Raw genomic sequence first — 25,280 nt, forward strand, 5'->3', positions numbered from 1 at the left:
AGAACAACCTTTAATGTCAAACACCGGAACAGGTTTTACAAGGTCTTAAGGAAGGCACTACACCTTTTCTCACAGATGGGTGAACTGAAAGGCAGGGATAAACTACCCCAAGGCCAAAACAGATAATGCATTCTCCAGAGTAAAGCTACGACTCCAAGCACTTTTCCTGAAGAAGTTTGCCCTTTTGCTTCCTCTGTGTAAATAAGGAAGACAAAAGTCAGAAGAAACTGAAATAATGCATAACAGAGACCAAAAATCAGCATGATACATGATTACAGCCTGCTGTAAGCAGCTCAGAAATTGAGGAGAATGCAAACAATAGCACATGTTCTATGACTTGGACATGGAGAATTCCCTGGACTCCTATTCATATGAGCAAGCTATTGAGAAACACTGACATTTGGGCAATAAAAAAAATAATAATAAAAAAAAACACCACCAAGAGAACATTGATTTCCCAATACAACTGCCATTGTAGTTTTCCTAGCTGTAAACTGATTCCTTCCCCCACTCCTCTGCTGATTTGTCACAGCATCTTTAACTGGTGCTGACAACAGGCCATTCAGATCTCTGTGCATTGTACTGCAGGTTCAGACTGATCCTCAGAAATGCATCTAACTCTAGCCTGAACTACCAAGATAAACACAAAGCAACATGCCATGATTTCCAAAAGAGAGGGAACGAGATTTAAAACAAAGAAAAAAAAAAAGAGGAATGCTTTGAATTTAGTCCTGCTCTTCAAACAGGACTGAATATTACAAATAAAACAGCCAAAGGATCCCCAAACCTGTATAATTGCACTAAATGGGCTTACCACCAAGCCCGCTGTAAAACTGACAGTCAAATAAGATTAGCAAAAAAAGCAGCTTCTATACTGTTTTATCTTACCACAATCAGACAACTGTCAGAACAAAAATCAGCCTTGAGCTTTGTGAACAGAATACAATGCAACATGAGCACGGTCATTCCAAGAAACCCAAACCAATTTACCTCTAATTTAATCTTGCACAAAGACAGAAAGTCATGCAGTGACCTGCAAGTATTTTTGTTGTTGTTTTTGAAACGAAGGAACACTGCTGCTTAAGATATTCTAGGAATATGCATCACACTAGGCTGGCATACTTAGTTTCAAAGGCTGCATGATTTCTCTGGCATTATCTGACTCCAGCACAAAGCTGCAGACTTGGCTTTATACCACATCTCAGCATACTCCTCTGGAAACCACCACCCCAAATAATCTGTGGAATATTTATGAAGTAGAGTCGAAACAGTGCTTCAGGGAGGCATCAGTGCAGGGAAGTGGCAGAGGAAACTGGGAGGTAAAATGAGGGATGAAAAGGCAGACTGGCATTTAGTGCAGCAGCGAGGTAGGGAGGAGGACAGAAAGCAGCTTATTTCCAGAGCTCCCGTACCTTCTCAAGTTAGTAGCAGATCTGGAAGACATGACTCGGGGGATAAATCGTCTGAACTACCTGCACATATGCAACACATACACTCTTCCTCATACAACTGCATGCATCTTAAAAACACGTAATTTTCAGTGCAGGAAATTGCAACTGGGAGGTTGCTTCTTGCTCAGAGCACTGAAGAAGATGGAGATGAGTAAGGTACTGAATGGGCAACTGTATTACATTTAACCCAGAGGAGAGATGCTTTGACAAACTTCTTGAGTTTAAACATGTGAGCAGCTACAGGGCTGTCATGCAAAAGCCAACTGGGGGCCCGTCATGGAACAAAGAAGGCAATGGAGAAGCTGGGGATAGGAGGAACAACTCCTCTGCATGGCCAGCCACCCCCATCGTGCCACACACAATCCACTGTCACATTCCCCATTGCTCAAAATCTTAAACTGTTGATGCAGAGCATTTTTATTGCTGTTATTTTTCTTAGCTTGAGGGTTAATGTAATTCCTTATATTTTCTTTCCTTCACAGTAAGCTGGCCTCAAGCACATAGCAAACAGATGATTTATTTCAATGCCCTCTTTGCTTTCACTTTGGGAAACAATTAGGATTTGATTATTTCACCTTTTAGCAACAGAAGAACAAATAGGGAGTCCTCACATTCCTCAGAAAAAAAGCTAAAGTGCTTATTCCAACTCGCCACTATAGGATTTGAGAATTTCAGCTGAGGACATACAATTGGAGTAGAAACGATCCTTTCAATTGAAAAGGTAGCTACTTACAGAACAAGAGCGTTTCACACCTAAATAAATATTTAAAGGTATTACGGTTCTAGGAAGTTTCTTTCCTGAAAGCAGGCTCTACTTGTTACTTTATTTCTCCAAGGTTGCCATCAACTTCTGAGAAAAAGAGATATTACCTAATTACTTTTAAACTATACAACAATAGAAGCAGAAATGCATATAAAAAGTAATATTCAAATTGTGAACAGCTTGAATATTTATGCACACTATGCGATGTTTGGGAATTTCCAGCATACTTCAGTGCAAGTTCCTGATGGGTTCTTTTCACTTGAGAATCATACTGCAAGAATCAATTTGGTAAAAAAATGAAAACTTCTGTTCTGAACGAAATAGTGATTTCTCCCCTTTCCTCTCCTGTTGGTATGTTTTGTCTGGTAACATCAGCAGAATGAGCACATATTGCTTACCTTGCAAGTGAGGTGGCACCGTAAAGATCTTGGTGTCTTCTCTGCCGCTAGGTTATGAACTGTCATGTGGAAACCATCTGCAGCATATGCTGCGGGTACCAAGATGCACTGCACTGAATCCTCTCACGGATATGGCTAAGGGTTTGTAAATGCTCACAACACCCACAACGGTTTTCAGCTGCCATTATTTCCCTATTGGATTTATGGCTGACTCCTAGTAGGAAGCAGAATCAAAATGCATGGAATACTGACTGTATTGCTGAATTTGTTCTAAAATGAAAAGAAGTCTATTTTTATTATTATTATTCTTTTTCCTTTTGCTTTTTTTCCTGCCTTTCCATACTTGTTTTTGTGGTTCCTCTGGAAACAGTGCTCTCTCTGTCATGCATGTCTCGATTGAGTACTTATCGAGCAAATCGCTACATATGACACTCTGTTCCTTCATCACAAGGTATGGAGAAGTAGCCACATGCCTGGATAAAGCAGAATTACCACAGCATGAATTATGTGAAAAGCAGACCTCTGTTAAGATATTTTTTTAGAGAAAAATGAAAAAAATAAATCCTAATGTATTATGGACAGTAGAAAAATATAATTGTATTAAACAATATAAAGGTAATTTCACGTTTAGATCTGATGGGTCAGATAATGGTCTGTTCCCTAACAGAATACAGTAGGAAAACAGAGATAAAAATTCCTTCAGTGCGTAAGTGCAAAGACTTCAGATGATTGAAAACTGCTACAGTGCTTTCTAGTCTTTACAGATACATGACAGTTTTTGAACAGACACCCCTATATTCTGCCTCTGGAAATTACATAAAATTATAATGTACAAAATAATTTTAAAAAGTCAAAGGAAGCTTGGGAATAAGTAGTAGGTAAAATGATCCAACTTTACATATCCAAGCAGACAGGTGAACCTCACCTTTTGTTGACCAAGTGGATGCATTACCTATCTATCTCAAGAGCACAGAGATCCGTGTCATAGCAAATGGCCCGTCTGCCAAGAATAAAACAATGAACAAACAAAACGAGGTAAAGCAAAGAAATGGATCTGCAGATACTATTAGTAAATGGACAGAAGAAAAGGAAATACAAATGTCGGCAAACAAAAAGAGATCCAGTTGTAATTCAAATCAAGACCACAAGTAACTCAGCGAGCTGTGCACTGGAACAGAGCAAAAGGACAATGCAAATGCAAGCCTACACATGCAGGATTCTGCTCAGGAGACTTTCAACCAGTGCTGCAATATCTGTTGCATGTAAGGTGATACTGTAGTTCTTTATACACTGCAGAATACAAGTAGTTTTTATGTTGAAATCTCTCCAAAGCAGTGTGACAACAAGATATGCCTCTGATTCTAGTTTGAGAGAGAAAATGGAGAAACATTGGTAATTTGTATTTTGCAAGGGGTTGCAGAAAGCAAGCAAGTCTTCTGAAGGCATAGTCTCTTTCACAGGTTTTCAAGGACTTCTGGCAAGGTACAGAAAGATACAGAGTGTTCTTGCCCATTTTTTTGAGGTGGGTTTATGCTTTGTCTCAAGACAAAGAGGAAAGCAACATACCTGTTAGAAGAATCTCTCCCCAGTACTCTGAGGTCCACAAAGTAAGATGACTACAGTCAGTGCGATGAAAGGCAGAATAAAAGTGAGACCTTTCACTGGGAAAGTCTTTTCTATTTTTTCTCCACAAAGAAGTTTAGTTGTGCTTCTACTAGAAGATAACCATCTTCTGGAACAATGAGGCTAGATGAGATGAAACAAGTCTTGCTTGGGGAGAAAAACACTTGTTTTAAACTCATCACATGCTCTGAAGGGTTCGGAAGATTAAATATTTTGGAATCGTCTTTCACTTATTCCCTTTCTAAAATTCACATACTGTCTTTAGAATGTTTTTTTTTTGTTTTGTTTTGTTTTGTTTTTTTTTTTTTCAGGATTTTATGTATTTTTGTTTGTTCGTTTGTTTTCCATGTCCATTCTGCTCATTTCCATTCAGGACATAGATTAAAAAACCTGTCACTGTGCAATCTCATACATTTCAAATTACGTCTTCATAAAACAGACATAAGAGACTACTACCAAGGTCCAATGCTTTAAGACTCTTCAATCTTGCCTAAAAATACTTAGTGCTTTATTATTTTTGCCTTACTTGGGAACCCTCTATTTATTATCTTCGCCCACCTACAATCTTTTCTTCTTCTTTTCCACACTCTAAATTGGTATGACTTGTTTACAACTTATGTAAGAACATTCCTAAAATCAGTTTTAATCATCATATAATCATTCTTTCAACATATTGTATATTATGATGAGCTCCCTGCCAGAGGTACAGAATTGTGTATTTATAAATATGCTAAGCAATTTCTCTGAATGAGCTTAAATAGAGGTCTCACCCTTGCCAGTTTTTCATAATGTAATTTGATGATGATTACTTTTAAAGTACTATCAGGTCAAAAACCTCAACTGTTGACTGTGTTGTTTGGAACTGATGGAAGCGATGTGCACTCTGCATTCCCTCTGTACCACAATCTCTTCCCTCTCACCTTGCAGTGACAGCCCTACAAACATCAGCTGCCTTCCAACTACAGAGGATGAGGTGAGGTGAGTAACCAGTGCCTAATGCAAGTTAAAGCAGGGGGGAAAAAGAAGACCTCCATGCATGTCTGAAAAGAAAATGAAACTGGAGAAAAACGAGTGACTATGTTTGTCTTTTTTTTTTTTTCTACAGCAGTAGCAATGCTGATATAGTGAGCTATAGTTTACTGTGATTGCTTCATAACTGGGCCTGCCAATTTTGTACAATGTAGTAAACGTTTGTTAACTGGCATCTGTTTCTTTACACAAAAGCTTTTCAAAACAGAATCCAACATGTTAGTGGAGAAAATCTAGTATATGGCAAATTTATCAAAAAAAAAAGTTTCTAAGATCCTTACAATGTAAGGCAACATGCCAACAAACTCAACGAAGGCAGAAGTTATACTGGATAAAGAAGTCCCTTTAATTCCACAGCTTACTTCTGTATTCCCTAAATAGAACAAACCCTAGTGGTTACAGCACTCTCCTCACTCTGACACTCTGCTGCTCATTAACAACCCATTTTTTAATAATTTGATATAGTAGTGTAAGCAACTGGAAGTCTGACATAGCTATGCCAGTATATACGTCCAAGAAATTACAGCCAGGCTGATCATTACATTTCTTCACAAAGTATTTGGAAATAAATGGTGTATCTATATCCTCATACTTTCAGAATGCTAATGCCCAGAATGCAGATTTTCCCAACTCCAAATGCTTTATTTTATACCAGAGGAAAGGTATGGAAGCCTTCTATTATACAGAAAAAAAAAAAAAAAAAAAAAAAAAAAAAAAAAAAGAAGGAGCTGAAGGCAGGCAGTAAAGAAATGTATTAAATGTGTCAGCAATCTTCAGTTAGAAAAATGTACAGAAATATTATCTGGATATTCAGTACAATTCATTTTTTAAGTATTAATTCATTTTAAAGTATTTGAAAAATAAAAATATACACCTCAACCTCCCCTGCAATGGTCACAAAAGGAGACTAAATCTGAAAACTCTTCTCAGAAAACCAATACAACTGATTTCAATATTCATCTTTTCATGTTTGGCAGGGAAGTATGGTAACTGCTTAATATCATCTGTCTTTTTTGATTACAAATGGAGGAATTTTCAAGGGAGCAAAATGAAAACAGTAATTTTTGAACTAGTTCTAGAACAAATTAACGTTTTAAAATTTTTCTCTGGAAGACAATTATTTGGTCAATTACACAGGAAGTCTACTGACAGATATTACACATATTTTCTTTTCCACTGCTTAATTTATGCTCAAATAAAACTTTGTGTAAATACCCACCATTATAACAAACATTTCTAATTAAATCAGAAAGAATACTTCCACAATAGACACAATTGAAATGGCTTCTCTGAAGTCAAATAAACTTTTTCAAAAATCTGGCAGTATCATTATTGTTTTGTATTAAAAAGGAAGAAAATTAGATTTAACTTAATTACAAGAAGTAAAGAGACACTGTTAAACTGCTTAGTCTCCCAGTCTGACTTACCTTAAAATTGGGATTACAACCAAAATGATAAATACCAAGACCCCATCTTCGTTTAGTCTGCGGTGTAAAATTTCTTTTTTAAGCACAGGGGCTTAGTCTCTACATTTTTCCAACACAGTATAAACTTAATTTTATTTTCTTATTTCTTAACTTCTGCATTCCACCGTTTTCCTTTTTTTCGATGTGTTGGTGTAGCACTAATTTAGAAAAACACCACCACCCAACCCTGGCTTCGTGTAGATCCTAACATAAACAAGGCTGGGCACGTATGTAAGTGCAGAGGAGCCCATGGATGCAGAGTCTGGTCAGTGAATATTTCCTCATAGAAGAAAAATGACTCTTAGTCTTTCATTATCTTGTGGTGTGAAATGGTCTACTTGTAAAATGAAAAGCTGACCATCTCTAAGTGAAAAAATGTATATAAAGTTTCAGGTAAGTCAAACCCCAATTATAAGTAAGTTGACAACATCACGTATTACCTGGCATTAAATTTTGCTCTTGCTTCTTTTTTAAATATTCAACTTACAGGTATTACAATTAATATACAGCTATTGTATTACATAATGTTATGTAAACAAATGTTTCACAGTAGGTTAGGTTTAAGGCAACAGAACAAAAACCACACTTATCTTTGGAGCACAGTGAAAAAAAAAATCCCACAGAAGAATTTAAAATACATTTGTGTTACATAATGATAAGCTTATTAATAGGCTAAAGTATTCTTTAACCAGCTGATCTTTTCCATCGAGAAGATGCACACATTCAACAATGAATTGTAAACGAACAGACCGAATTAAATTCTGTATTGATTGACAGAAACTGGAGAAGTGGAATAAATATGTATCCCTTAATGTTCTCTACAATATAATAAAGCAGGCTGTGGTCATACTTCACTTTCTCCCATGCATACATTGGAACAGTCCTAAACCAAGAAAAACATATAAATAACACTACAGCTGACAGAATGACCTACAACTTCCTTCTGAAAGGTACTCATAAATCCTGCATGTAGATCCTAGATAACCAACAGTTGCAGTTTTATTTCATTTGAAGAAGTTTTGAGACACTGACACCAAGCAATGACTCACAATAAGGACTTCTAGAGCTAAGCTGTATCAGCATGATTACTACAAGAATTTTTCTCTCTCTTTGATTCAGCAGCAGGGAAATGCTCAGTTTTAAAGGTTCTCTTTACTGGTAGTTACCTGTACTCTAGGTAGAAATCCACTTTCAAGGTCATTTTCGAGGCCTGCTTTTTAACAACCACATTATTTCACACTGTTATATTTGAAAAGTACTTCATATTATTTATACTTAACAAAAATTAAAAGGAAATAGCCCTCAATGAAACCAATTCTATGGAGAAGGCCTCCCTTCTCGTCACTCGACATCCTAGATGTTGGCCACTTTCACCAGTCACTGGCCCACTGTGCCAGCTCACCGACTCAATCCTGTACCTGCATCTCCTTGCTTCTTGGCCTCTAAGAGATCCTCTTTGCAGTGATATAAAGTACACACAGCTTCTTTAACAACACATACACAGAATGCTCTTTCTTTGGGTTAAGGGACATCAACACTTGGAGACCGCGCGCACTGAGGCCGATGCTAAGTGTGTTGACACTTTAGTGGGTTTTGCTTGGGCTCTAAGAGTGCTTGAAGTCTGTATCATAAATGCATATAAGCCTCTGAGAGTCTGCAGTACAACTCTGCAGAAGGGATATGGAAAATGTATCTCTAAGTTAAATAGAGGATACTAACACAGACATGCAGATGGGCTCAGCTGACAGATCTCTGCACTCCTCTATTTTGCTTAATGGATTTTATTTCCAAATAAAGTTGAGTTGCTCTGTCAGAGAAACATGTTCTGCACTATAACAACGTGTGTGCAAACAGTCTGGAAAAAAATTAAGAATCTTATAATCAGCATTCATCTGGCTTTTGGGAAAGAAAAATATAGTTGAATGAGGAAAGAACTCTTTCCTCAGCAGAATAAAAGTCAGCTTTGCTGTATTTTTGAAGTGAAAGTAGGAATGTTTAATAAACATCTTTAAAAAGCAGATACTTTCAGGTGTTTGTCACAACTTTGCTTGGCCTTTAGACTCCAAAAGTCGATGCTCATCAATACTTACTGTCTGCTTTCTCTGACAGTTGTAGCAGGTTCTTACCACAGTTACTGCTTTGGCAAAAATGTATCAGAGAGGAGTAAACATGTAAAATGCCATTCACTTCTTGTCTGGAAAAACAATGCAGGAAGACCTGACTTATTTCATAAATGCTAAAATGCAGAGGAAAAAGGAAAACCTTAATACTGCTGCATTTAAAGTTATGTATGTTGTCAAAGTGGGTAACAAATTTTTCTGATATTCTGTATGGCAAAGGAAACCTGTATCAGGAGCATTTGTTTTTGCTAGTTCTTGTGAAACCAATCACTTCTATGATGGCCAGATATGAAATAAACCCAAATTCTAATATGGACATTTTATTTATCTGTAAAAGGAAATTAAAAGAGAGAAAGAGAGAGAGAGAGAGAGAGAGAGAGAGAGAGAGAGAGAGAGAGAAAGAAAGAAAGAAAGAAAGAAAGAAAGAAAGAAAGAAAGAAAGAAAGAAAGAAAGAAAGAAAAAGTACAACTATATTACTACTTCAAATTGAGGAAATTGAGGTTAAGGAATACTTTATGGTTTTCTGCCTTACCTTTTCAAACTTTCTGCCTATTCTTACACTGTAGAAAACATTGTCGTGCATGTAGAAGCATGCGGGAAAACGTACAGTTTAGTTTAATGTTTGAGCATCCCATCTAGGGCTGCTTAAATGCTTGTCCAATGATACGTAGTTAATAGGAAAAATGATTTTTCATATTAATATTTAGAAGATGGAGAAGGTCCTGTGTGTATAGCCTATTTTCTTTCTTATTTTTTAATTGAGAAATATTGTTGCTTTTTACCCTATAAATCACTTGTTAATTCAGGCGGCTAAAAGAGGTGGGTGCATGCCCAAATGCCATACTATTGGGGAACGGTATTTTCATACTGCTACTTCCCACAAACTGGGAATACAAAGGTATTTTGGCAGCTTCTACAGCAGCTTCTTCTTCCACATTTTTGTACTTCTAAATAACAGTATTATATGATCATGGTCACATTTTGATTAATAAAATTAAGACAGAATTGGTAAAGTCTTATGGTATTTTTTCATGAGTGAGGGTAAAAAGGGGAACAAAAACAAAACATCACAACAGATGAAATGGTTATTTCAGAAAATTCCCAGTGTGTATTTTAAGAAACCACAATTCTGCCTCTCAAGAGTGTGGTCTGGTAGTTAGTAAACAGTGAAAAATGTAAGCCTAACACACACCAGAATGACTTTTGTCCTATCTGGCAAACACCTCTTTTACAAGACTCATCAGTAAGGCTAAAGTAATTACTCTATAATTATAACCTCTCTCCTTTTTTCTATCATTAAAGAACAATTTACTTTCTGGTTAAGTTTAAATCAGGTAAGTGAAGAAACCCTGCTCATCAGTTAACCAAAGACAATTTGCTTCTAACTTATATACTGAATTTTGTATGGTTTGAAAGTGATGCTGTATAAAGGAAAAGCAAGAAACTTTATCCTCATAGTGAGTTGTCTTTAAACAGAAGTGAACTTTAGATGGAAGAAAATTGTCATTTACACATATCACCATCAAAATTTCAGTAATACAAGGAATGAAACATTTCTCTTTGATTAATACTTTTCATCTTTTCTCTAAGTAAAAAACATTAAGTTCTATACTTAATAAATCAATACCAAGGTTAAAAAGAATCACCAGTTTAAAAAATATATTATCTAGCTTATAATCAGTGTGTTTACCTTAATCTATACAAAGACCTGCATTTACTTATTACTCCAGTATGATGAAGAAAATCTATTAAACATAAAAAGCAACGATGAAAGGAGGTTCTGAGTTGTTTCACACCTTCTGGTTCTAACCTGCCAATAAAAAGCATGCTTCAAATATGAATCTGAAGCTACACTCATACTCTATTACATTTGAAAATAAATGTTACAACTGTGCTTAAAGCACTTCAAAGAGATTTCAGCCATCTTTCTTTGATCGGTATGCAAGGCAACTTCTCTCCGCCTGCGTAATCCTTCAGCTACTCCTTCCCACTCTCTCTCTGCTCTCTTCCCTTCCACAACAAAAACACGATTTTAGCAGCCATATTTCATCGGTCCACTTCCCTTTCAATACGCCTTCTCACTTTCTCAAGACACGCATGAAGAAACACCAAGGTGTCTTGAAAGTAGGCGGCTATCAGAAAGCACAACAAGAGCTCTGCAAGCCCAGGCTGTGTATTTCAAGCTCCAGGACGGATGTGAGCACTCCCTCTCAGGAGCATTCCTGTTTCCCACGTGCAGTCAGCATGGTCTGAACAAGAGCAAAGCATGGCACCAGGACTGCTAAAACATAGGCAATGCATTGTGGATCAACAAGGCATCAAAATCATTCCAAACATAGAGATGGCAGTGGAAAGGAAGTAATTTTGGATTTTGTTTCAAAAGGTGTCCCAACACAGATACCATACTGCTCTTTCAGGGACAAAAAATAAAGACTTAAATTCCTTAACATCTCTTCCTTAGATGGTGCAGGTACTCTGATTATTGATTGTTGCTCCTTGTCAGTGTAGAAATACAATGCTGGATTGACGATTTAACAGATAATACAACCATGTCAATTTGAAAACCCCAGTTGCTTGTTCAGCAGTAACTTCATTTACATTTTCTGTTGCAGTTTTGTCATGCACACCAGGTCAGACTCTTTTGGTCTCATGCTGGCCATCTTCCCAGAGAAAGTTAATGATGACGAAATTTTCTAGGTCCCTTCAGTGATCCCTTCTCCTTTCCAGGAATACCCAGTGGCAGGGAAGATCCCACACTGAATGAGCCACAGAGGATGTACAGATGGGATCGTTTTCAAGCTATGATATCACAACCCCCTTTTCCTTCTTCACATACAGCTTTGATTCCGGTGGTTTGTAAGCAGTTGCCATCACAAATGGGAGATGCTCAGTAGGTGGCTGGACATCTTTTTGTAAGTTCAAAGACTACAGCGGGTCTAGGCATAGAAATGCAAAAGCCACTGCTCCTGACACTCTATAAAAGCACATGTAACTTTACCTGTAACATTGTGGGTCACCAATGGATTTGCAGTGATAATGTATTTCAGTACTTCAACAGTCTGCAATACTTCTTCTAAGCATATATTTAATTCCTTAAAATTATTTTTTCCTACCGGAATTCCCTCCTCAGCTTTGGAAAGTCTCAATTTTTTTTTAGATGTCTTTCCATGACCTCTACTGTCTGTGTAACTCCTACAGTGCAGTACTATGAAGAAACCTGGGACAAGCCAGAAAGTATACAAATTTAGTTGAAGGCACTCAGTTCCATGTATCTACTTTGTCAAAGACATATGACATGAGATATGTCAAAAATCTTTGATGGGCTGCAACAATCAGTCACTAACTGATACAGCCAATTACCAGTGACAGTTTTATGTAAAATATTAAGTAGTTTGTAGAATTTTTTAGCAAAATTTCAACTCAGATCTCAAGGGTGCCCATGACACTATTTTTCCTCATGTTTCAATGATCTTGAATTAGACAGAACTGAGCAGTGTATGATGATGGGGAGGCACAGGAACAAATACATAAAGGAGGACGTAATCCCTAGATTTAATCCTGTATACAGTGAAAATTATAAAACAAACAAAAATGCTGAGATGATGCATTTCCTTCCTACACTCTAATGATAAGGAAAAATGAAAAAAGAGAAACAGTTCTGCTATTTAACTACCAAAGTTGAGGCCTCCCACATTGTCAGAATAGAAAAGCTGCTTGCTGCTGTACAGACACCGGTAGTTATCACTGTGTACAGCACTTTCAAAGGAGACAGAATTAGTAACTAATTCAAGGCCTTGGTCTTGAAAAGGTTAATATTGAGGACAACGGCAGTGTTACGAGTCGATTGGGTTCATTGGAAACTGGTGTTGGGAAGGCACCACAGGAAGGACTTAGCTGCCACTGAGTCAACACAGCCTGTTTGTGACCTCTCTGTGTGAGAGCTTTAGCAGAATCCAATTTGGAGTATGAAGCTGCCAATTCTAGGAAAATCCCTAGAAGTAGTATTAAACAGCAAATCCCAAAGCCACACTAAGTGAAGGTATGAGAATTACACTAACACATGTATTTATTTACAGTCATGCATGCAGCCTGCGTATGTACCAACACGAGACTGAAGTGATAGGCTAGACAAAAGACACAAATAATGACAAAGTAGGCTCTTTGACCTCAGACTGCAAGAGGGAATTGAGGAGTGATTATGTCCATACTAATGATTAAGCCATATCTAGGAGAGAACACAGTAACCTAGAAATATAACGTGTTTTCAAGACATGTTGCTAAGACTGAAAACGAAAGAAGAAGTTTTCACACGTCAGGAGTTGATGGACAACAACTTAAAAAACTTTTTTAATTACTTCACCTAATAACAGGATAGATGCCTCATAGGTTGGCTGAAACCCTTTGCATAGAAAGAGTAACTGCAAAGAAAAGGAACTTGAGATGTGTCCTTTGCATGTATATTAGCTCAAATATAAAATCAATTTTCTTTGGCCAAGTTCACATCCCTTGTGTTTGCTTTTCTGAGAACTTGCATAATCAAGTTTTATTAGCACAAATGTTTGTACAGAGACCAATTTAGGCCTTCACACTTGAGGATATCAGGAGTGGCGTTTTTTATCAGGGAAAGGAGATTGGTAGTCAAATGGGGATGAACTACTGGCTGAGGACAGTGCTCCCTTAAGCCCTTGGTTTAGTTCTTAAACAGAGGAACACAGCGAGCGAAGTACAACCTTTCCAGCTAGGGCCACCCACCCACGTGCACAAACACACACACACAAAGCTATTTTGTGTGAATGCATTGAGACAAAATAAAACTCTGGAAGTTTCCAGTAAACCTTAAAGTAGTTTTTTCAATTTTTTTTTTTTTTTTCCTGAAAAGATGACTTGAGCAAACTGTATGTGACCTAAAAAGAGAATTAGATTTTCTGCCTTTTTTTTTTTTTTTTTTTTTTTCCCTCCCTAATTCGTCTTTTCTGCTCTACAAACCACTATCTTTCCCTGATACTGCCTAGGTGCTGTAGTATCCCCACACCTTATGTCTCATCACTGCAACCAATTTACCAATTTTACCCGGTCAACTGAGCAAACTGACATGTGAGCAACCAAAACTAAGATAACTCAACCCTTACTTCGTCAAGACAACAGATGTATGTCACCAGATTGTTCCCAATGTTCCCCAATGCTGACTGACGACCTGCAGAGTTCTTCAACTTCACTGCTGTCATTAGGCGCATGTATTAGTTTCCACGCAAAATGTAACTGCAACAGTTTTCTGGGATTGCTAAAGAAGCCACCAACAAGTGCATAGTATGGTTGGCAGTGAAGAAAAGGGACTCTGAATGCAGAAAACTAGCATTAGAATGAAGTCAACCCACTTACATGCATATTACCAAACAGGCAGTAACAACCTGTAACTCTACCTCGTGGTATGTTATTGTAAAATAGTTTTATGCCTCTTCATTGCCACAGACATTAATTTTCTTAAAAGATGCAAACATGTTTATGAAGACACATAATCAACTCACCAACTCTTTGTCTTTTTTTTTTTTTTTTAAACAAAGGTCACCATAATTGGACCTTTATTTTTGTTGATCTCTTCCATATTCAAGGCAATTTGCTAGGCAGTTCCCTTCCATGGATACAATAAAATTTTACATTAAGCAACAAGTATGAAGAAAATACAGTATTTAAAAAAAAGGAGTTGTATTCATCTTACAGAAAACTATTTAGCTTTTAGAAAACTGTTCCAGAATGACAAGAAATTTTTAATGAAGGTATTTTGGTCTACAATTTATATGCTAGACAGTTCAGTGCTAAAACAACACTAAAGCACAATCTGAGAGTCCCTTACAGAGCTAGAATTTGCTGAATATAAAGTATGTGAATACAGACATAATCACAGCAGTTTAAAGTAGGTTAAAGATAACCAAAGTAACTTAAATATGATTTTTGAAATGAAACTTGAAACTTAGCTTCAAAGAAACACTAAAGCAGAAGATAGGACATACAATAACCTGCCGGTCTTATGATACTATGCTCTAAGAAATATATGACGGTCATTAAGGAAAAAAAAAAGTTTGATAGCAGTGCAATATTCTCAACCCCTGCAAGAGTTACGTAAATATGCAAATATGTATTTGTGGTTAGTGATGAAGAACAATTCAGATCGTTGGTTATAATATATCTACACTTGTCAGGCCACCATGTCTGACCTCCTGTCTGGTCACAGTCTCACATTTGCTACAAATATCGCATTACGTACTAGCATGACACTAAGAAGTGCAAATGTACACAGCAGTCACATCAGAATATTAAAATGGCCCGACAAGCAGGCCCTGATTCTCACTTCTATGGAGGATCGGTATTCTGGTAATTTAAAAAGGCATTAAAGATAATAGAAAAGCAACTTTCATGGCCCAACATAAATAAAGAATTTGCCTTTGTGTCTTCCTACTACCTCTCTTTCCAGAAAAATATTTTTCCCAGAGTAATAAAATTAAGTTAAGATTTAAAAACAGAGAGGCTAAGTATTGTAGCCAAATTAAACTCTTTTAAAATACACTGTAGTGGTAACTCATTTAACAGTCAGGAAGCTGGGTTGCTGACTTCATAATATGCTAATAACGCTTTTAAGTATTTCAAGTCAGCAATCCAACTTGTAATCCAACGATATTTTTAATACAAATTGGGATTTTTTTTCTTTTAAGCAGAGAAATTAGTAGTGACCTACTGATAATGTTCTTCCTGAACTAACAGGTAGGAGATTGGGATTTAGCTGACAGCCTGAGATGCATTCTCCCAAAGCCTGTGCAATGAAAACAATGTAGATATTTAAAAATACCCAGTAAGCATGTGTATCAGCATTGTGCTCCTTCCCCTTTGTTCTTCACCCATTAAAGGTGACCATGGACAGGTTCTGAAAAAAAGGTCATCCACTTGTACTGAACCAGAAGGACAGCACCTTCACTGTCAGTATTCTCTACACGTTTTCTCACATAAGTATTCTCACATAAGAAAACATCCGTGCTTATGAGTATTGTATTTCTAACCCAGTCTCAAATGCTTCAGCTACAGGTCTGACCTCACCTCAGCACTCTGAGTAAGATCCATCTAATGCTAACACAGAGGTGTTCTTGGTAAAGCAACTACTGCTGTGCAATATATAAACTCAAGCATGCAGCAAAGATACAACAGCTTGAAAATCTCCTTTTCATTGACTCTCTTAGTACCATTTTGATTTTCAAAGAATGATGGAGAGGCAGATAAAAGCTGGGTGCATTTTTAGTATCTTCTCTAAGATTACACTTCATTATATTAATGTCAACACCTTTGAAGAAAAGGTTGTTTGATCAGATCAATGACACTGGTATTCCTGAGTTTCAAGTCTCCATGTGAAGACTGAACACTTGAAAATGTGGGTGAATTGCTTAACTATCACATTTTCAGGCAGATCACAAAATATAAAGCACACATGTTTAAAGGATATTTAAGCATTAAACACTATTTCATAAACTGTCTTGAAGGTGGAGGGCTATGCAAGTGTTGTAGTAAGTACAATAGTGAATGACCTTGACAACACAAAAAGAAAGCCTGTTGGAAGAGACGGAAAAAATATACAGAAAAAAAAAAACAAACAATAATCTTCCTTCAAGCTTTTAGGAAAAAAAGTAGTGGGATTTAATTTTATGTTTCAGAAGAGTGGACTTCATTCTAGACCCACATTTTTCCCGTTTTTTGTTTTGTTTTTGGATGTACCATGAAACAGCCTTCTCGTTGAAATCTGTAGTTAGGCACCATTTTTTAAGGGAAAATACAGTGCCATTAATACTATAATCCAGTGTCTTTGCTGGGTCCTTTAAAAGTCTCTTTTTCCAAAGCAGGACTGGGAGATACATGTCTTTACTGATCATTACAGTAAACTTTATATTCATTTACTTTAAATACATGTCATTATTCTATTTCACTGGTCTGAGGTCTTATTTGAGTGTATTAATAGAACAGTCAGCCTGGACTTTTCAGCAAGCATAGCTCTGATTTGTACCATGGTGGTCATGGTGGTAGCAGTGGGCAAGGGTGGAGGGGACACCCACCAACCACAATTTAGGACAACTTTTTTTTTTTTTTTTTTTTTTTTTTTACTATACAGAACTATTGCTTGGATGGACTGTTGCAAGGCAAATGCTTGAGCTTTGGTAAGCTCAATCCATTGAGGTCAAATGAGTTATTTCCTACACATATGCAATTTTCCCTCGCTTCCATGTGCTGATGAATCATTATTGGATCCTTCTCTTTCCCCAAAATAGTCTGGAATAAGGGAAAAGAAAATACAACCCACAGCACCGAAATTCCCCATTGTGGCAGAAGCATGACAATTCCTTTAGCTACACAGCCCATTTTCTCTGCTTGAGCCTAGGCCCTGGGAGCAGAAAGGACAGAAAAACAAAACACTGAGTGCTACAACAGACTTGCGGTATTGTTGCTGACCATACTGCCAATTAGACAAATCATAACACACTGGAGTGTGTTCTCTGAAAACCCTAAATCACATAGCAACTGTAAGAGTACACATTTTCGCAATAGCAGTTCACATGAAATGTGTATTTTTGGTCAAAGTCTAATTCAGAGCTGGGTTATTACTAAGGACAGCGGAGTTTTGTAGCCCTGGCACGTTAATGTACTACTTCCTGATTAATCTGTTTTCATCAATGTACTACGTATTTATGATTTGCACCTTCACAAGCTACTACATATCTCTTTTCCAAACACTCCCAATCAGACAAACCTGTTCAAGGATTACTACTGTTATGCACAAATGTACTGTTTGACTTGATTGATATGAAAGAGAGAATAACAAACATATTACTACCTTGCATGAAATAGTGCTTATCATTTTTTTCCCAGAGAATACACTAGAGACACAATAGTAAAGGAGGTATGCATCCTGTTAGGTAAAAATCTCAGAAGCTTTAGTGAAATATGAAAAAAACAGAGGTATTTCAGCACTGGGTCATAGAATTTAAAACAGAGCATTTTCCTCAGATTGGTTCTAACTTTTTAAAACTTAATAGTTTCAATCAAAATTATTCTGTGTAAATGTATTTCAAAGGGGATACAGATACTTATTTGATTTTTCCTTTCATATTGGCCTTTATTAAGTATCTAAAGTATATAAAAAGTACCTAAAGTATTAAAGTATCTAAAGCAGAATATTTAGGTGTGTAATAATGACAGGCTATGATAAAGCCATCAATTACTTTTGCTATACACAGAGAAATAAAATGTTAATTGCTGCATTGCCAAACACCCAGATCTTGCAAACATATTTCATAACTTGTTAGAAAAGATTACATTCTTGGCTATTAATTCAATAGAAAGAAACACTTACTACTGTGCACAGTCAATCAGTTGATACTCGTTTGACCTCTCGAAGCATGCCTTCACACCTTCGTCATCCCAGAGCTTTTTTGCATGTTCAAAGAATTCCTGAAAATTGGAAATACAACAAATAAGAGAACATTTCTCAATCTTTTGAATCCCCAACCTAGATTTGTTCCTCCTTCACTCAACCTTCCTGCTTGGAAATTTTGTGGAATGAGAAATTACATCTTTAAAGAAGAAAAGGAAAAAAAACACAACACACATTCATTAGCAAAAATGTAGTAAAATATACTGTACATATGGTTGCTGGCAGTTCCCAGTACATGCTATGTAATCAAGACTGTCTTCAAAATTCAGAGTACTTGTACTGTAAGTACAAACATCACCCAGAAGCATGCTCACTTATTTTTTAACTGAATTTATGTTTCTGACATGGAAAGGGCATGAAAGTGGCGCAAAAAGCTGCTCAGCTTATAATCACTAGCTTCTCAGAGAAAGACCAGTCTGTAACTTTAAAAAGATTGTGTAACTTTTCCTGAAAAACACAACTCTCCGCTGTTCAGTATTTTCTCATGCAACATAATTTAATTGCAAGAATTTCAGAGCCTTTGCTCAACACCGCTTCCTCTGAGCAGCCGCCTGGCACAACACACTTTTCCTAGCTATCCCAAGCAACCCAGCCCAGAACTATGTGCCGGCTAGCTTATTTCAGAATTACTTGAAGGAGGAATCGCAGCCCTCCTGGGTGATGGGGAGGCTGTAGCTCAGCTGGACGAAGCCCGCAGGTGCACAACGATGGGTCGGACTCTGCCCGACAGCTCTGGCCGTAGGGCCATATGCACTCCAGCTCTTTTTTAAGCTGGGAGTCAGCTTTCTGTTAAATTGTTGCTGGAATGCCAAACCATAACCGAGTTTTTCCAACCAGATCTTTCTCAAATTGAATGAAGAATGGTTAGATAAATGAAAGAATTTCCAAACCGAGTTGTTAAAGTTTGGTGTCAATTTAAACACAGAAGTTGTTTGCAACTTCTTAACACCTTAACACATCTACCAAATCACCAGAGACCTCTGGTCAATCACAGATTTGTGAAACTTAACAAAATGCTTCACTCTTCCACAATTCAAGTTAGCTCTGTGTAAAACGGGTGCAGCACCACTACTTACTTCATAACTCTGTTGGTAAATACATGAAATTTCTGCAATTGTTTGCCAGTCCCTCATGCCCACCTTGTTAGGATTAAAAACTCTCAAAAACCAACATTCCTAGCAAAATATCTCGACAGCACAGCAACTTTACTTCTCCTCTGCATGGGTTTCCTATCTTGAACCCCACCTCTGTAGTGTACCACAAGAGGTAATGCTGTGCTCCTCACAAACCGGTTGTGAGCTGCTGGAGTAGAAGCTCATACTGAAAAATTTTAGTTAAGCTTTGAACATGAGCAACTAATTAAATACTTTCTATTTTTTTTCCAGTTTCCCCCAGTTATATGCAAAGAGAGAAAAATCCATTCTTTCAGAAGCCTTTGAGCTTTAGAGAAAAGGAGATGCTAAAAGTAGGCATGAAAAATCTTCACCAGAAAGTCTTGGAAGAAAAGAGGAATCACTGGAGATTGGCAGATGCTTGTACTGCCCTTGGAATTATTTCTTCATCGTGATGAGGACATGTTTATTTTGTCTTTGTTATTTTAACAACTTATGTAATGATTGTTTAAAACACTGCAGATCCACCTTTTGAAGTTAGGCTGTGGCTATTATAAACTCTCTGTTCCTGCAGCAGAAAGAAAGCAAAAACAAGCTCAAGAAAGGACAAGTTATCAAACTAAATAAATAGGACAAAATGGACAAATGTAAAAGAGAAAGCTGCTGCAAGAAGAAGAAAAGAATTGGCAAAACAAGTGGAGCAAAGTCAAAATGATAAACACCAGAAAATGTGGAACACATTTTTAATTTGAAGCTTCTGCTTGGTTGATATTTAGCTCATTAACTGAACGCATGTTCGCTGGCAGCTTCGTCTAAACAAAGGCACTGCCTTTTCACTGGAAAGAAAGTGCTCTGGGTAAGCAGGAGGGTCCCAGGGCAAGAGGACTGAGCTGTCCCTCCCGCTCGGATGGGTGCGTGTGTGGCAGCGTACCACCTCGGTGCTCCCTCCTGGAGGGGTTTCCTTGCTGCCGACCCCGGGGGGCCAAGCATGGTGCTGCCTTCCCCTCCTCGCCATGCACCGGTGCCACCGGTGATGTGAGTTCCCATACCCGAGGGGAACTGCTCCCGCATCTAAAAAATGGCTCCATTCAGCCCTACAGGATGGGGATGGGAAGAGGTCTGGGATGCTAGCATGAAAGCTTCCTTTCCTACAGGGTGGTATGGTTTGAGAGATGGCTGCAGTCGTAAATAAGTACATAAATAAACAAATGAAATTCAATAGCTACAGCAGTTTCTGACTTTACGTCTGTTTTTACATCCTTTACACAAGCTTTATTTACTCTTTAAACTCTTCTGGAAAAGAGGCAATCTTCTGGTGAAAATAACACAGTTTCTAAGTCCCTACAAATATGTTGTAAATACATGGCTTCCATATTATATGCTTCAAATATTTCCACCTGACCATTATATCTCAAAGCAGTCTATTTAAAACGACTTCCAGACTTTTAGTCCAAAGCAAATCCTATAAAACAGAGCAAATATACTTACCTCATTAAAATGTACCGATCTACTGCAGAGGAGTACACTTGCCTGCAAATTGCCTCCCACACAGCTACCCAATCCTTCTTTCCCAGGTGACTAAAGCTTTCCAGAAAAATCCTGCTTCATTTCAAGACACCAAGTACCATGATCCAACTTTTCACACTCGTTTTTAACCCTTTTCTCTTCTCTTAAGTTCTTCAGCACTTTCTTTCCTCCTTAGCTGCTGAAGGCTCTCACCGCACACAGAAGCACGCTGGACGATGCTCATGCATGCCACAAATTTATCTGCTCTGCCTGGACCCTACCTGCTCTCTGTCACAGGACAACATCCACTCAGAGCAGCAACCACATTTAGCAACGCCTGTCCTGGGTCATTCAAATGATGGAGAAACCAGATCTGTTCCAGCTGATAAAAGAAGTATGGCTAAAGCTTTTTGATTAACATGTCTGGGGAACAACACACAAAGTATTACCTTCGGTTAGTACAAAACAAATAAGATTTTATGAGTAAATTGTGACCTTAGCATCTTAGATTACGAGATGTCCAAACTAAGATATTCTTAAGGGTGCTGGTTTCTACAAAGTGGCTATTCAGAAGTTCTTAGAAGTCAAGGGTCAGGTCCTTTAAGAAACCTCAGCTGGAACATAAAACGGCGACATGGAAAATCACCAGGGACATCTGATGCACTCGGTTTGCAAACACATGCAGCTGACCTCTATCAGATCAAAGTCACCAAGATCTACCAAAAATATTTAGCATACCGAAGAGAACCAGGAATAACGTACTATGCCTCAAAGCAGAAAAACACATACATCGTGACATGTCTACAAAAACAAAGCAAAACAAAAGAGAGTTGTTCCATCTAAACTTTTCCTTAGAGACAGTGGCATATAAATATTTGCACCTATTAATATAAATATATATATATTTGATACAGTATTCTAATTAGAGCATTAGAAGCAAATGATGATGCCTACGGTATCATGAACAACAGGACTCATTAATTACAGATACTTTTTTACCTTACACACTTTAATTTACACCAGTTACCCACAAATTTATAGCAATCATCAGGCCATACGAGCACCAAAACTTTGATGTGATCAGAAGAAGATGTGATATACAATACCTCAAATATTCACTAATAAAAATTTATCTGGAAAATTTCCACCCTTTCCCAGAGTCCAAAACACTCACCCCCACATTTCGGAGCTTCTTTTTCACTTGCATATCATTTTTTCTATACATAAACATTCACACATCAACTGAAAATCAAGAAGCGATGTAAACAGGTTCTGATTCCTTTTTTTTCAAAATAAAGTAAGTTTAAGAAACACCCTGAGCTGATGTCACTGACAGAAACAGTATCATATTTTTACTACATTTTAAAAAGGTGTTGAAGAACCATTTCTGCTTACCCAGTTCTGAGGACACTTTTAGACTGAAAAAAAAAACAGGGGGAACATATTCCTACACAAAACATTCTAAGAAACCAATACAGATAACAAATGCAGATGCACTACAGCTAAGTCGCAAAGCATTATTTTTCAACGTTGTCCGACCAGAAGTTACAGTATGTTCTTGAGATTTATTTTCCTTATTTTGGAAATAAACTTATTTATTGGTAGGTTACCTTAGAAACCTCCTCCTTACAACTCCTACAAAAAATTTTCAAGTAGATAAAAAATTAAATTGTTTCACTTTTCAGCCGCCTAAATCAGGAATAAGTATTAGTAAAGATTAAACAATGACATATCTTCAAGAACATTTCTTTACGTATTTTGGAAACAGAGCTTTTCGTCTAATTGCTTTACAAACCACGTAAGTTCAGGCAAGGTCAGTAATACAATTTTTTATTCTATTAAGATTCCTTCCTGTCTTACTTCCAGATGGAGCATACATTTAACAGCTATCCTGATGTCACCTTTCAGTCTCCCAGAAACTGGGATGTGGAAGACTCCACTATATTTTCCACTCCACATATTTCTGCTGTTAATATCTTGTAAACCTGGAAACATCTGGTGAGATAAACAGGAAATACGATCGATTTCCCTCGAACCCAAACCCATGCTCTTATTTTCCTAGGCTTCAGGTCTAAGATGCAAGACCTAAGATGTAATTTCTCATCTAAACTGCAGTTTAAACCCATCTGATCAGCATGACAACAAGTGCAACCGAGGTAGCAAGCACTATAGGTTTTCACAGTTCAGCCACTGCGGGTGAGAAATGCAGTTGCCACTTCGGTTAATTTCAGTTACTACTTTTCTCTTTTTCAGGTGCTTAACCACAGAAAACCTAAACAAGATGACTCATTACCAGTTCCCACCCCAACCTCCCCCAGACACGAGCAGCACAAGGTGACTTCTGCTGCCAGCCATATTGAGCAGGGCCTACCCCAGGTGGTGCCACTCAAGGCATGGGGCCGCGGGCATGCAGGCTGTCCCGTCCCGGTCCCTGCACTGTCCTGGTCCCCTGGCACTGCCCCCCTCACCCACCCGCTGTAGGAAGGGTTTGGGGAATGGAGTGACAACTGATGGGCAACCACATTCCTTACTTTGGATGTAAAAGCTGATACCATAGGGATGACACCCTAAGGAGTCAAATTAAGGTCGCTTAAGGAAGCTATAGTTGGGTTTGCTACATGTGGAGCACTTGGCTCTGCAGTTGAAACCAGATCTTTCCAACCATCCTTTCCTATGTATCTGAGGTCAGAATGGACCTGGTCCCTTCAGCACTGAGCAGGCAGCAGGATGCTGTGCTGTAACAGGGAGGATGGGCGGCAACATGGCGTGGGAGAGCTGACTAGCCTAGCACTCTCTCCACCTCCCCAGGAGTTGTGAGGAAGCCCTTTTCCATGCAGTGCCTGTGGGAAGACGATGGGGACCCCAGCCCTGGGGAGAGAAAGCTCAGTTGAGCTCCAGAATGCTTCATGGCTGCTCTGGGTGTCGCAGCAGTGGTCTGCCGCCGCTCCAGTGGCAACAGATGCCATAAATCAGATTAGTGCATTGGTATTATGTTTGTTTGTTTGTTTGTTTGTTTGTTTGTTTTCAGCATAAGCCATGTAAAGTACCAGAACAGCAATTAAAAAAATATTCTATTTCAGCCAAATGAAACCTAGAAAAAGAAGAAGCATCTTTTGCAGCTCCAAGACTCTCTGTAAGCCACTATACTATGTTCTCTTTCTGCAAAATATGCAGGTGAAAGCAGTTTTCAGCCACTCAGGTTAAGACAAGGGCAAATTAAATTTAAATTCTTGTACCCACTTTTTTTTCTTTCTTTTCTTTTCCCTTGATGTTCATTTTCCCATTAATTAAAGGCTTGTGCATTTGGAGTCAAACTTTCAAAACACTGCTGTTCTGACTGGGTTGTGCTTGAAATTAAACTTTCTCTGACATAACTTAAGAATGAAGGGGAAAAAGAAAAACAACAGAGAAATTCTCTGTGTTTCTAAACACACATCCTGACCAGTATACTCATTAGAGAGCTAAAAATATGCTCAAAGAACCAAAAGGACTTTTGCCTTTGGAGGCTACTGATACACATTGGATATTGCTACAGTCTGTCTTCATGCTTATCTATATACACATCTCTTAATCTCTGAATAGGACAGTATTTTAGTAGTTTCTTAATCTCTCAAAGTGTTTATATCACATACAATTATCTTTCTGTAACATATACATGACATCTCAACATAATATAATCCAGCAGCTAAGACTTCCTAGCATGTACAGAAGAATAAATCTATTTTAAAGAGCATAGAGAATAAATGTAATAATGGAAACTTGTTGAGTGAATAAACTTGAAGGAGTAACACACAGTCCTTCACATGAATAATGACAATCAGAAAAAGTATTTTAGGCAGCGAACACCATCTACTCTGTGCAAGAAATGAGGTAGACAGTAAAGAGATGAGTTGAAGGCAAATAAACAACCCTGTACTACAATTTTTTAAAAATGGTATTTATTTCCATTGCCTAGGCTTCTCTGCTATGGATGCTACAGGACTGTACAGAAAAACAAACAAACAAACAAAAACAATAAAAATCTAAAAACTATTAGCATAATCTTATACATAGGGGAGTTGCACAAACAATCGTAATTTTTAGAGTCCAACTTCACAACTTGAGTCATAACCCAGTGTTTAACTGAGGCAGTTGTTAGCTGATGTTATGAGAAACCCACAATGGATGGTTAAAGATAATTTGCCCCAGTGCCTCCAATTATAATTAGTTTGCTTGTGCCAAGTGTAGCAACTCATCTTCTATTAAAAATACTCACCACCCTCCAAAATTTACAAACAGTAATTAGAGAGGTAGGAATAGAAAAATTTAAATGGACCTAATGCAGAAATTATGGGGTAAGGTAGCA

The 25,280-nt window shown here is 37.7% G+C and overlaps 1 protein-coding gene across 2 annotated transcripts in view; it reads right to left on the minus strand.

Annotated features, from left to right (window-relative positions):
- The window catches only part of GNAL (G protein subunit alpha L), a 196,982-nt gene that overhangs the window by 42,117 nt on the left and 129,585 nt on the right, over positions 1–25,280 (minus strand). For both annotated transcript variants that reach the window (XM_027452063.3, XM_038174859.2), the window contains exon 5: positions 18,237–18,334. In XM_027452063.3, the coding sequence (XP_027307864.3) occupies positions 18,237–18,334 (98 nt within the window). The remainder of the gene's footprint in view (positions 1–18,236; positions 18,335–25,280) is intronic.

This window comes from Anas platyrhynchos, chromosome 2, assembly GCF_047663525.1.
Source record: "Anas platyrhynchos isolate ZD024472 breed Pekin duck chromosome 2, IASCAAS_PekinDuck_T2T, whole genome shotgun sequence".
Classification (NCBI taxonomy): domain Eukaryota; kingdom Metazoa; phylum Chordata; class Aves; order Anseriformes; family Anatidae; genus Anas; species Anas platyrhynchos.